The following is a 14,002-nucleotide window of genomic DNA, read 5'->3' as shown; positions in this document are numbered from 1 at the left end:
AGAAATGCAAAAACCATTTCCTTTGGAGTCAAAATGCTATAATCTTTCTTGCTAAAATTTTACAAAATTTTACATTTCACTTTTGCCAAAGCTCAAGCTTCCATAATAAAAAAAAAAGGAACTGTGGTCCCTCAGAAAACTAAAAAAAAAAAAAAAAGAAAATCCTGCTAAAGGGCTGTACCCATGCAGTAAGAGGAAATGTTCATTGTGGAGACATAACTCCTGAAAATTAATTTTGTCAGCTTTATATTTGTCAGACAAATATTCTGAAAAATTAGAAAGAAATAGTGCTTCTACAGTGAGAAGGGACTTTTTTGTGCCTTCTTATTAAGTGTTGTAAATCAGCAACTGGACAATATATGAACATTCATACCAATAAAGCCAGCAGTATAGTGAAAGGAAGCAACAGTGGGTAAGAACAGAACTGAAAGCACTCTTGTTAAACAAATTTGTGTTGTGTGCAATACATCCCCCAGAATTTGTCTTATCTGATTCAATGACAAACAACACAGAACAAGTTAACACACTGCCAATTAGTACCACCCCAAAGGTGTATCCCTCTCTATATTTGAATACATAAATGATTCTTATCTGTATCCTATCTGTATCCTGCTACACTCGCATAGCAAAGGCAACAAAATACATGGCTAAATAATCCCCTGTGTGAGAAGGGAGTTTAACCAGCCATCAGAGGGCCACAGCTTAACTGTAGAAACAGATCTGGGTCATCTCACCTGAATTGTGACAATAGGTTTGAGCTCTTCATACTTAATCTTCACAGCTTTAGCTGCTCTTCTGGAATGTTCTTGTGTATCTGCAATAACTGCACCAATGATATGACCAACACAGGTGACCTAGAGGTAAGAACAGGACACATCATCACTTGCTATAGGTGCCTGAAGGCACTGTAAGGCTCTTTTTCTTTAGTGCAATTCTTTGTTTGTTTGGACCAGCCTCTTTAGAATTACTTCTGAGTAGACTGAGGAATACTCTAATATTAGCTGAGTGGCTAAAGTTGTGGTATTTTGCTACTCTCTGAGGGCCAGGTTCACCTTCACTGTATAAGAGCTACCTGAATTGAATATTGCCAAAAATTACTCATATCTGGTGAAGGAGAAAAGAAAAAAACTGCAAATATCTTTGGAACTGCAAATACCTTTGGAAGGTAACTGAATGAGCCTGTTCCCATTGCCTGCAGTTAGAGGAAAATGGTACAAATAGATGTAGGTGCACAAAGCAAGGAAATTCAAGCCCTACTGAATTAGACAACAAGATTTCTATTGACTCCAATGCAGTCAGGATTTATCTTTATGTACAGTTGAGGACTACACTGGAGAAAATGAGAAACCCCATTTCCTATGCAGCGTGATTGAAAGAGGCTCTTTTTAACTCCATACCATGCCATCAGCAAAAACAGTCTCATCATTAGCGATGCCAGTGATGTTACTCCCAGGAACATCCTTCATAGAGACAAAAGAAACAAATCCAGGGACAGTCTGGGCTTCAGATGCATCTACAGAACTAAAGAGAGTAGAAGTAGAGTTACTAATTTTCATTGATCTAATTCTGTAAGTGCTTATAAGCATGAAACACCAATGAGTCTACAGACCTGATTTTCAGCGGTCTGGCTATGCAACATAGGATGGATATCATGTGAAACCAAGGCAGAAAGGCAACATATGATAGTTAAATTACTGGGGATCTATAATTCAGATCTTGATGGTCAGTCCAATACCCAGTCCACTTTAAACTGTACATCTTTTGGCTGAGACACATCTGAAACTGATCTCCTGATCATGGCTATTAAAGATGTCCTGGAACTTTTATCCAAAGATAGATTAGTGATAATGATAGCCTGGCTTTCCTTCACTGTCCTCTTAGCTGTCATGGTTCTGTAAAGGCAGAATTCCTTTCTGTGCATTGATAAACATGAGATTTTACTGCCTACACATGGCACCAACAGTGTGTTTGCCTCTACAGAAAAATGTAGCTGGGAAACTGTAAGAAGTTGGTAAGTAAACTCCAAGAGACAGAAAGTGTCACAGATGGTCTTCTTTGGTAGCTAGCAAAAGAGGTATCCAAATAAAATGCTTGCCTGCTTGAGTCATATGCTGATTTAAAACCAAGTGATAAACAAAACAGAATATAACTATAAATATTTTACAGAAGACTTTCAAGTTCCCTTTGCAATACTTTATACATTGGCCATGCAATTGGCTGGCTTGACAATGGAACTGTTGCAAACAGAAGAGCTGTGGGTTTGTTTCTCCTAACTGAATGATTTATTGTCTTCTGTAAATTACTGCAATTCTTCCAGCATGCTTGCATAGATTCCTGAAGCTCTGATAGAAAATGTGCCTGAAAATAGTTGTTTATGCATCCCAGTAAGAAATTAAATATATATATGTGTGTGTGTGTGCGTGTGTATATGTATAAAGGAATTTTCATGCATGAGCTCTTAGACAGCAGGAGCTGAAGCCAATGTTATTTTTCTTTGGAAAACTTACTTTCCTGTGCTTCTGCAAAAACACTCCAGAAGAATCCAGTGACCAATTTCCTTAGTCAATATAGAGGCAGATGATTTCTAATTTATACTTAGTGGTCAAAACCTGACTCAGATGAAGTGAAGGTTTTCTTATTAATTTCAACAGAGCCAATATTTTGACCAGAAGTCATAGGCGAAAATACCTATCATTTCATTAAATATTCTGCCACATCCTCTGTAGAATGACGCAGACTTATGGCTTGAAATGTTATTCACAGTGCAAGTACAAGAGTATGTGCACACCAGCCTCTAGAAAATACTGCACATTGTGGTCACAAGCATAGACCTCGTGCTTTTCTCTATTGTCCCATGTGCATGGGCAGCAGTAACAAGGCTTATGTGTTTGCGGCACTGTCAATGACCAAGTTGCAACACCTAAGATTTAACTATCATGACAGAGCAGTTTCTTTCATAATCTGGCAGTCAATTGCACCTGTGCATCCATGACATGGCTGCATGTCCTGTATTAAATCACTGTGGGAAACCAGAGCAGGAAGCGTAAATAGGCAGGAAGTATTGCCTAAGGAACAAACAGCACATCGCAAGGCTACTGAAGATGGGCAGTGTAACACAGAGTGTCCCACATCAAAGCACTTGAGAGCAGCTGAGATCACAGAGCCACCGCAATGGAAGTACTATTAGGGACTGCATGCGGCAGTCAGTACTGCACTGTAACAGCTTTAAGGCTCACATGAGAATGCATAAGACATTAGTTGCTAACGCAGGCTATTGAGAATTGGTTAGTCAGCATGGTTATAAATTATGTGCCAGCCATGCTCTTATAGACAAGATATGCTTCAAGCCAGCTGAACTTCCAACACCAACTTATCCACCTTGCTACAGCCAAGCACAAACAGCTCTATATCTTTTAGCTGAGGCTAATTCATATAGGCTGTTACGCTGACGGATTGACTACGGCCAGAGCCAAATTGACTATGGCTGATTATGCTGATGGATTGACTATGGCCAGAGCACTCAGGAAGGTAAAACAGAATATGTTGCATGCACAACTGACTATACACTACTGGGGGTGAGGCAGTGGAACTCACAGGCTGAACTTCTAGGCAGGCATGTCCAGACTGCATGCTCAGGTCAGGGATTAAGATTACCTCTCAGACATTGCAATATTCTCCTAACCTGCTCCTTTTCAGTCCTGCATATTTGCATGTAAGAAATGGGTCATGCAATAACATGCCTAGGGACTAGAACTTTGTGCTCCAGCAAAGCTGGGAGTTCAGTATTAATTCCCTCATAGTCCCACCAAGAGAGATTTGCAAGAAAGGTGTAACATACACAGATCACTTCTGTATAATGATGTGCAACAAACTGGAATTCCCACCAATGCAAGAACCTTTCCCTCACTCCCTCCCTAACAGGTCAGTGTTTTCTGAGCCACCAGATGCTTCCAACATTTGAAACTTAGGAGCAGCACTTACAGGATCTTAGCGTGGGCTTTGGTGCTGGTGACCAGTGTCAGATACAGTTCATTCTCATAGTGAGGGATATCGTCGCAGTACACTGCCTCTCCACATGCTTGTTTGGCTGCTGAAAGGTGCATCAAAGGCCGGCCCACCATATCTTCAGCTGCCTGCCCTGGAGGCACTTCCTGGAGTAAAACACATGGCTAACTGCTGCTCCTTCTATTGCAGGGGACACAAGCATTCATCAGAAAGCAAAAGGCAGAAGAAACATTCTAGTGAGCTTGGAAAGGAGAGTGCTAAATCCTGTGGAAGAGGAAGATAAACACGATGGAGTGAATGTTTATCTATGTGGCCGCACAGAGGGGGCTGTAGAGAATGAGGTGAAAGGGATTCAATTCTTTGAAACTGCTATAGAAGAGAAGGATTTGATATGACCACTGGCATGAAAAATTCAAATTCTACAGCCAGCTTCTCCTCTCAAGGCTAAAGAGAACAAGCCATGAGCAAGCAAAGAAACAAGGAGATGTATCCTGAATCTAAGACTTGAGAGATGCAAAGAGAGGCAGGCTATAACTGCACAAAATAGAACAGTTTCAGTTTGGATACGGAGCTCTGGGTGCAGAACAGAATTGTTATCCACAGTGATTTTTGTGAAACTATACACTTCAGGAACAAAGTCTTAGAATACAATTCTTTCATGTAATTGCCCAAGTCAAGGAAGGAACAGAGACTGAAATACAAGCCTCATGAATAGCATGACTGCAGCAAGTTCATGGTTCATACTCAGGAAGGCAGTAAGACAATAAGCAACATAGTTTGGACTACAGAAAAAAATGACCATGGATCATGTAGTTACTGGTACTTACTTGGAAGAGCTGAACATTTGCAATGGGATCTTTGTGAAACAACTCTGTGGCACTGATGTAGTTCGAAGGGATGGGCTCACACAGCTTATTCTGCCAGAGACATTAAAGAACCATCATCTCCCCTGCCAGTCCCTTTCTAACCTTCCCCAGTAGCTCCTGTTTGCCTCAAGACGAGGTTTCCTTTCTGATGTACCAGAGTAACCTTCTGAGCCACGAGGGGCAGATGTGCCAATTGGAGGATTGTCAACAGAGCGTACCTGTCAGCACTGTGTGGCAAAAGCTCATAGTTGCCACATAGATGGGCCTAACATTCAGCTAGCTGTGAATATAACCCATTTTTACAGGGTAAAGTGGGAAGAATAACCACAGCCCCACAAGGGCAGTTGCAGCACACTAAGTAGGAGAATTCCAAGAGTGCTCCCACATACCTGCAGAGCAGTGTCTTTCCACAGCAATGTGGGAATGACAAGGGTAAGTGGATGGAAATTTTGGTCACTGTGGTCACTATCACACGGATAAGAAGCAAGGCAGCTCTTGCAACAAAGTTTTCTGTCAAAATATTCCCCTCATGACCACCTGCAGGCATGTTAAGTCTGCTGTTTCATGTGCAGCCTCCTCATGCTTCACATGAAGCCTCCTCATGCCTTCCCCATCCAGAGAGCACACCCAGCCCATCTTCCCCAGCAGCACTCACAGGGCCGTTGAGCTGCTTGCTCAACTTCTGAAGCACTGTCAGGTAGAACTTGAAGAAGAAGCTGAGCGTGAGTGTACGTCGGAAATCCACCATCCCACCAGGTGCAGAAGGAGACAGGTCCATCTCACCTGCCAGCAAGCGGCAGGCATCCTGCAGGAGCTTCTCGTTCCAGTCTCTGCAAAGAAACACAGTGACATCCAGTGCTTGCTTAGCCCTAAATATCACAAGGGCAGATTAACTCATGGCAACTCCACTGGATCTCAAGTGTCAGTCACCTGCTCTATCTCTATCTATAACACACGTCATCTTTGCTCTCATATCACGCATATGTCTTCTGTTCTAAAGGTATGACAATGCAATTAAGTGATGACTGCAAGTTTTTCAGTCAAGCCTGCATGACACCCTGGTTTTCAGGCTCTCCCTCTGTCTAACATATGCCCAGCTCTAAAGAAGAGTGCATTTATCGTGAATATGGTGCTCAGAGACTGATTTGGATCTCTGAGGGAAAGGACTACTGGAAGAGACGGAACAGACTGCTGCAGAACTGCAGCTTTCATTTTTATCTCTTTCTCCTTCTGGGTGCTATCAAAGAGGATCCAAGATATTTCAATTTGTTCCTGAAAAACTCAACCTTGTTTCTACTAGGCAGCCTTTCTTATCACAGAAAACTTCCTACCTCCTAGTGAGCTCTTGGCAAGTTTTTACTGCTAGGACAGTTGTAGGAGCCATTCCTCCATAGCTCAGTTTAATCTCTTCCACTTGGCTAGTGCCTTCTTGGAACTGGACTCTCATCCCACAGGTCACAATAGCAATGTCATCCTCCCGACGTGAAGCCTGCTTGAAAGCTGAGAAGTACTCACCCTAGAAGAAAGGAAGAGATTTCTATCTTGGCCTGCTTTGGAAAGCGGACAACCTGCTGGCCTGTCCCTACATGGATGAGCTATTCCAGAACCCCGTATCTAACTGATTCACCTTGCAGTGCCAAGCAGAACATATTTGTTCAGGCAACACTGTATTCAAAGATGAAACTTATCCAAGCTAGAATTGTGTGAGATGAGCTTTGATGGAGATCTGCTTGTACCTATCATATTTGTGATATGTCTTGGGAAGAGGAATCAAGACAAAATTTTTGTATATAAAAAGTTTACTCTTCCTTGGTAATTTTAATTTCTCCCAGTCTGCAAAGCTGTTGAGTTGGAGGCCTAATCAGTAACACTGTGATCCTGCTAAACCACTTCTCTTTTTGCTCTTTGGAAAGTCTTTGAACTCTGGAAAAATTGAAATCAGTAATCATACTGATCAGATCCCAGGCTAGTGGATCCTACAAATATATTTCTCAGCAATGACTCCACACAGAAAGGAAGTTCTTTTCAAGGCACCAGCTACTACCTCTCAGAAAGCTCGGAAGCTCTTTGTGAAAGAGTGACATACAACGTGAGAGTAACACTCCACCAGTTTACACCAAGTGATGGTATCACCTGGGATCCACAGCAAACTCAGTTTTTCCTCTTCCCTGGCCTCCAGGGTATTTTCTGCAAATTCCCACTTGGACATCCTGCAAGTTATGAATCTGATTTGATGACTTTACATGGCTCTTCTGAAAAGTTTGCTGCCAATTGTTTTCTATAATGGCTTAGCCAAGCAACTCTGCACAGTACAATGCCTTGTTCCATTAATTATCGCTAATCAGAAGCGAGCAACACTTTCTCCATTGCTGTAAAGAACAATTCCTCTGTTGTTGGCATAGGGGAATTTCACAAGAGGTCCATTTTATGCATCGAGATCTCATTACTGAAGATCTAACTGGAGTGTGGGCTTCATTTCCTGAATTCAACTAATTAGTGGGCAACCTGCAGATAATAGCCAAGGAGCATCAACAGCATCCTCCCAACAAGGACATTATGCCACTCTGTTTGTTAAAGCAATTAGCCTTCAAAGAAACGAAAATCATCTTCTTCCCTTACTGCACATTTCAGAGAGGCTTTCCAATAACGCTGTTACAATGAGAAGACAACACTTGCTCTCATTCCTCACAAGAGGCCATCATTATCTTGATGCAAAGTCCTGTGGGAGACAAGGCACTTGCTGTTCTTCATTGCTAGCTAGAAAGGTAGGCAAGGTCAACCATTACAACAGTTGTGATTGCCCTTGTCTGCCCCACTCCTCAGTAACAGAGCCAAGTATGTCCCTTTTGTTTTTTTTACAGTTAAAGCTTCTAGAAGTTAGTTATCTCACAGGAAAAACACACTTTTATAGCAGAAGGGGTTAAAAAAGGCAATCAAGAATGCAAAGGGTTGTGTGTGAATCTAATTTAGTCTCATATCTTTCCTCCTGAAGGGCAGGCAATGCCAACTAGGAGCGCACTAAGAGCTCCACAGGTTCCAAATGATTTATAGGCAAGATTCACAATTGCTAAAATGTTGTTTCTATGTCACTATATTCAGTCCACCAAGATTGAAGAGAAGTCAATAATGTCAATAGGGTTGTAGGATACTAATTTGAGGGTTAAAGACAGACTTGATCAGACATTTCTCCAGTGGGACAAAAGTTATGATACCATAAGACTGCAATGACAACACTGATCCTATTTTAAGAAATAAGTGTATAGCCATTGTGTTGATAAGCTTTTTCTATTGAAAAAAGTAAACATTTATATGATAAAGAACAATGGTATTATAAAAGATAAATAACAGTAACTAACATGAATAAGAAAATGTACACAACGAAAAGAATATGAAGGTGTGATGGACATTAAGTAATAATGCAGGTGGTGGACAACACCAACTTCATCTGGAGCACAGGGAATGTTTTTATAGTCCAGAAAAGAAAGAGGGCTACTAAGCAGAGGATATGTCTGTTCTAGTAATGCCATTTTATACATTAAAAAGCACTGTTTTATCTTCTGAAATCTGTTTATATGTATCTTTAATCTAGTGAGCTGTTTTCTTCCCTAAATACTGTCCTTGCTCAGCAGCATTTACCTTACAAATATAGGCTGTAAAACCTTTTTCCTGAATTACTTCAACAGCTGACACAAACTAGCAAGGGAAAGAGGCTGTTAGCTCCTCTCCCTTAACATTCTCTCAATGTAATAAAGCCTACCATGAATTAAATCCCTCTAACACTAAACAGTGAAAACTGCTAAGCTTCATTGGTTTCATTCACGACATTGTTTGACAGTCTTACACTTGCATAACAAGTCATACCAACACAAGCGGTAACTTCACTTTTAAACAAACATAAACCAGAAAATCAAATTCTGCTGTGTGCTAACACAACCCTGCTTCCTGCTGTGAGGAAATCACAGTTCTAGAGACGTTGCCTGCCTCATCCCACTCTTTTCAGACATCTCTTGAAGAATTTTAGTCTTCCTGGCTTTATGTTTGTGAGCAAAGATCAGCAAAAATCCATGAAGTAGAAAGTTCATAAGTTATTTCAGTTATTCAGATCAATGAGCTGCATATAACTTACAGATCAAGCCATTGCCCTTGTGGTAAAAGTTTATTTGTTCTGTGAAATTTGCCTAAAGTATAAGCTTTTTTTTTTTTTTTTCTCTCCACAGTGATATGGATGGTGGAACATGCTGTTGTCCATTGACTCCCCCAAGCATGTTTCTCATTTTGACAATAATTGATGCTTCCTGCAATTACGACAAGTTCAAAGTAGAATCATCCAAACACAGAAAGAAAAATAATCTCTTAATACTTGCATATGAAAAAATAGAGGATAGACAAAAGATTTTTTTGGTTCTGTCCCATAATATGATGCCATTTCTGGAAAAAAATCAATGTTTTCCATTTGTAAAGAAGAAATATTATAAAAGGATTCACACTGTAGTGACATAACTAATGGCTGCAAACTCTAAAAAGGTTCTTAATACCTTCAATGGCATAAAATTACAGTCTGACGTTCTCAGGCCTTAAGGGAAAAAACGAGTTCTACTACTTAGGCACTGAATCAGTTGTGACTCATGCTGCTACAGAAAATAGTCGTATTCAAAATTGTATTCAAAAAAAAAAGTGTATTCAATAAAAAAAAAAGGTGTATTCAATAGTGTATTCAAAAGAATGAGGTGACATTTATTCACTGCACTACAATTCTTGGGCTTATAGCACTTCACTGTAGAGTCTACCTCCCCTTGCTTATCAAAAAGATTTTCACCAAAAAAAAAAAAAAAAAAATCTATGAGCTTGCTGATCCAAGGGATTGCATAAGCATTTGGAGGTCATTCTTCAAGGAAGAGTGCCTAACCTATTTAAACTAACACCCAAGTAACACTGCTGTAGCTCCACTGGCACTGAAGTCTAATCCCAGTAGCTTACCTTCCTGCTGTAGGGTATCTCAACAGAGAGAAGTATTTCTTCAGGTTTCAATATTGTCTTTCTGTATCCAGTAAAGAACTTCTCATCCATTGTGACAGTCCTTTTGCCCTCTGTAGAGCAAGGAGAGATGAGTGATGGATGAATAAATAACTCCGATGAAGAATGACAAAAATGTGTGTGAAAGAGCCTTCAGCCTGCGGAAATTATTCCTGATATGGAATCAATTTTCATTTTTTAACACTACTTCGCCAAATCAGGAAGGATTTTCTCAAATTGAATTTGTTTCCTATGGAACCTATGATAGCATCTGTTTACGTATGATGTTTCTTCTGCCCAGGAACTGATCAAAGAGACTTCTCAAAGTCCTTCCTCCTTCTTAAGCTAATTAAAGCTGAGCCTCTGGGTGAATTCAGTTCCAAGCATGCCAAAGTAGTTTCCCTCCTTTCACCTTACCTTAGCTTGCACACAAACTGATTACAAGCAAAAGCCATTGATCAAAGAGTTCACTTAGTTGTCAAAAGGATCATATTTCAGGAAAAAAAAAAAAGATAATCTTAAAAATAAATACAAATTGAGACATTGTTCCATAGACAAAAACAGGTATCAATCTTCTGAAAAATCCACAAAAATCCAAGTATGGTAGTGACAGAAAGAATCTCATATCTATAATAAGTTTGCTTTTCTATGAATGGACATATTCAACCAGGTTTTTACAAAGATGTATCTGTGTGTGCATGCACAATGCTAGAGATTCACTTTATTACAGAAGTTAAAAATACTTTAGAGAACCAAGCTTAGGTCTAACCTTAAGTCTTCAGCCTTAGAAAGGGCAAGCCGCAAAAGACTCAGATTAAGCCTATGTCCTTTAAGGTTAATGTGCACTTTCCTCAAAACTCTCATCTGGTCTAATAATATAGGAAAGGACTGATGACAACCCCACCTCCCACAAGGTGCCACAAGGATATGTAACTTACCATTTGATATCAAAGTCAGTTTGCTTTCACTTGCCATTAACACAGGATTTAAGTCAGAGATTGGGCTTGCTGTCATTATGTTCCCTCCAAGAGCCTAGCATGATAATACATGCATTAGATAAGTATTCAACAGCAATATAATTAGCACACTGTAATCATACATTATTGCATACACAGTGCACTACAGTACAGCTACAGTTAAGTTTATTTTGATAAACTCTTATCCTTACTCAGCAATTTTAGGTCTATAACGTAACAGGACAAAAAATACAAAACCCATTGAATCAACTGCAATCCCAGCCAATCGCAACATTAGACTGAAACAGTTTTAGGAATAATCTTTGAGTGATGCATCAAAACAGTCTTCAATGTTCAAAATATGCATGTCCTATGATGCCAAAATTCAAGTACTGTAGCTGCAATTAAGATTCATTAAATATAGCACACCTTTTCAATGACATTATGGAACCTAAGCTTGTTGGCTACAGCACAAATATATAGCACAAAATCTTGTAGAGCAAAATCTTGTGTTTGGCAGGTTGGCTCATCTGCCTACTAGACACTTTTTAATTTATGAACTTTCAACTGTTCTAACCCATCTTCTCTGATGCCTCGTTTTAGATAGCATGGAAAATACAAAGAGGAGGCCTCAGATCTTGTGTTCTTTCACACCCTGATGAAATTCTGCTTTTGCATCTTCCAGGTACAATATCCCCATATTAAAAATCCATACAGATAAACATTTACTGCCTCTGCAGTGATTCTCCTCTCAGATGTTGCACTGACATACTATTGTTCTGACTGCTTTACACAGACCGTCAAATGCAATATGACCTACACAGTCTCAGAACATTATAAAAACACTGGAACTCTGCTTTCAGCACTCAAAACACCCTTGTGTCCAAGCAGTGCCTGTGTGTTTCAAGCAGCTCCTAATATCACTAAAGTCCCTTTCACAACTTTCTTCTTCCATATCTGTAGAAAATGAAAAGCAATCAATGAAGCAGGAACAAAACCAGAATGAAAATACTTTGAAGCAGTGTCATAAGTCCCATATCAACCAGGAGCACTGGCAGGGAACCATTAATGTAATATGCATTCTGTGACCTGCTCCTGTAAGAGACTGTTTTTTTCCAAGAGAGTTTCATTTCTAGACAATGAAATTTGCACCTTGAAGAAAATCAGCAAGCCTCTGAAAATTTGATAGAGCTGATTCATTAACCCTCTGACTACTAGAGCTGTGCTGCCAAAAGCCTACACATCTACTTCTCCATCACTCTAAATGCATTTTTGTTAAATTGCAGTCAAACCCCTGTGAGGTTTCCCACATTTATTCTGATAATAGTAGATATAGACAATGTATAGACAATGGGTTTGTGGAATCAGTGTATCATAGACACCATCTGAGACTCATGTTGCTATTCCAGAGGTTGGTTTAGATGTACCAAATTCTTCGCCTAGGTTGCATGAGGAACACATGGCACACCAATATTGGATGAGACAGACCAGCTTCTCAGACTGAGCTTTCAGTTCCAGTTTCTGGTGCTCCCAAGTCACTTACTGCAACATTTCTGATCTGTGGCCCTGCAAACCACCGCAGCTGTTCAAGGACAGCCTGAAACACTTCTGTTTTGTAGGGAGGAAGCTCTGTCACCGTTTTTCTCAGCACCTCCTCTATTGAGCTCAGAGTACAGGCAGCCCCAAAACTGATCCCTGAAAATGAACAAATAGGAGAAGTTGGTCTTCATTTCCCAAAAATCAAAGTACAGGAGAACATAGATATAACTGTATTGACAAACAAAGCTTAGATGCCACTGAATTTACACTGGACAGCAGGGTTTGGAAAAGAAATTCAGTCATGCTATTTTATTCTGCAGAAATAGTATGTGTTGTATGCAAACACCACATTACCCAGAACAAAATTCACTTTTAAATCACAGCTTGTGGTGGTGCTGCTTCTCACATGACAATGATACACCCACCCACCTTGTGCTTCAGTGCATAGAAAGGCTATTCTTTTCTTATAGGTGTTAGCTCGTCTTTTGAGAACTGAAATCCAAATCCTTCTCCACTTTCCACATCTTAAACGTATCAGTAGGCTGTATATGAAGGTGCCAGACAGGAACTGCATTGGGACACAAGTACTACATTGTTCCTGTTAATTCTAGTTATTTCTAGGTTTGACCTGCTCCCACCACAAAGATAAACACAATACTTCACTTGGACTGTTGAATCCAGTGCCTTTTCCTAAAATTATACTAATTTTAAAACTCTTATAAATAAAAAGATTGTCCATTTACACCATTAACTCAGTTACTGTACATAAAACACTACACAAAGATAGGTAAATGCCTACTATATCTTCAAGTAAAAGTCCTCTCTGAGTCTCAAGTACATATTACTAGCTTAATTCTCTCCATGGCAGTACTACTAACAGATATAGAGAGCAGTCTCTAATCTTGGACTTTTCCTGTATACCCTCTTTATTATTTTCTTGGAGTCCTCAACTCACTTCATGGGCATTTAGTCTCCTTTTTGCTCACCTGTTTCAGTGTGCTGAACAGCATGCATTTCAGAGATCCATGTTGGTGCTATTATCACTGGATACAACAGGTTCTTTAATCTCATCTCAATACCTTATGGAAAAGTGAAACTCCTTCAGTTAAACACAGGCTGCAGACAGGCTAAGTTAAATTTTTCAATGACATGGCAGGTCTACTAAAACTGAAAGTTATTTTCTACCAATACTGGAATGCTCACAAGGATGTTTTAGGTGCTTTAGCCTAGACTTGGGTTAACATAACATGGCTTAGCTGTACATAATCCTTCAGGAAAGAAGGATGAATACCATGAAACAAACAAGACTGGGGAGGGGGGGTGGATGTGCCCTGAATTATTTGTTCAGGATAATAGTGTTACTGATATATATTAACTCTCTTCATCACTCCATTTGCTTGCAGAAATATGTATTTTGGGAGAAATCCAATAAAATTGAGTCCTGAGAATTTATTCAACTCCCTGAAAATCTCTCAACATGCACATTTCAGTGTCACTCAGTTCACTTGAATACAAAGACATTTTTATGGTGTGCCATTCCTCTCCCCAAAAAAAAAACTTGTCTTTGCCTCTCTTCAACAAGCCACTACCACAAAAGCTCAAAGGTCTGGATTACCGTATTTT

The 14,002-nt window shown here is 39.8% G+C and overlaps 1 protein-coding gene across 1 annotated transcript in view; it reads right to left on the bottom strand.

Annotated features, from left to right (window-relative positions):
• The window catches only part of XDH (xanthine dehydrogenase), a 45,725-nt gene that overhangs the window by 14,942 nt on the left and 16,781 nt on the right, over nucleotides 1-14,002 (bottom strand). The window contains exons 11-20 of the mRNA XM_010217995.2: nucleotides 13,366-13,458; nucleotides 12,384-12,535; nucleotides 10,823-10,916; nucleotides 9,849-9,958; nucleotides 6,203-6,387; nucleotides 5,527-5,701; nucleotides 4,833-4,922; nucleotides 3,982-4,151; nucleotides 1,398-1,521; nucleotides 735-854 (exon numbers count right to left, since the gene is read on the bottom strand). Coding sequence (XP_010216297.2) covers nucleotides 735-854; nucleotides 1,398-1,521; nucleotides 3,982-4,151; nucleotides 4,833-4,922; nucleotides 5,527-5,701; nucleotides 6,203-6,387; nucleotides 9,849-9,958; nucleotides 10,823-10,916; nucleotides 12,384-12,535; nucleotides 13,366-13,458 — 1,313 coding nt within the window. The remainder of the gene's footprint in view (nucleotides 1-734; nucleotides 855-1,397; nucleotides 1,522-3,981; nucleotides 4,152-4,832; nucleotides 4,923-5,526; nucleotides 5,702-6,202; nucleotides 6,388-9,848; nucleotides 9,959-10,822; nucleotides 10,917-12,383; nucleotides 12,536-13,365; nucleotides 13,459-14,002) is intronic.

Source organism: Tinamus guttatus, unplaced genomic scaffold (genome assembly GCF_059628265.1).
Source record: "Tinamus guttatus ecotype Peru unplaced genomic scaffold, ASM5962826v1 Tinamus_guttatus_pri_ptg000033l, whole genome shotgun sequence".
In the NCBI taxonomy this organism is placed as follows: Eukaryota; Metazoa; Chordata; class Aves; order Tinamiformes; family Tinamidae; genus Tinamus; species Tinamus guttatus.
The sequence above is the reverse complement of the archived record's forward strand: the minus strand, read 5'-3'. Positions and strand labels throughout refer to the sequence as shown.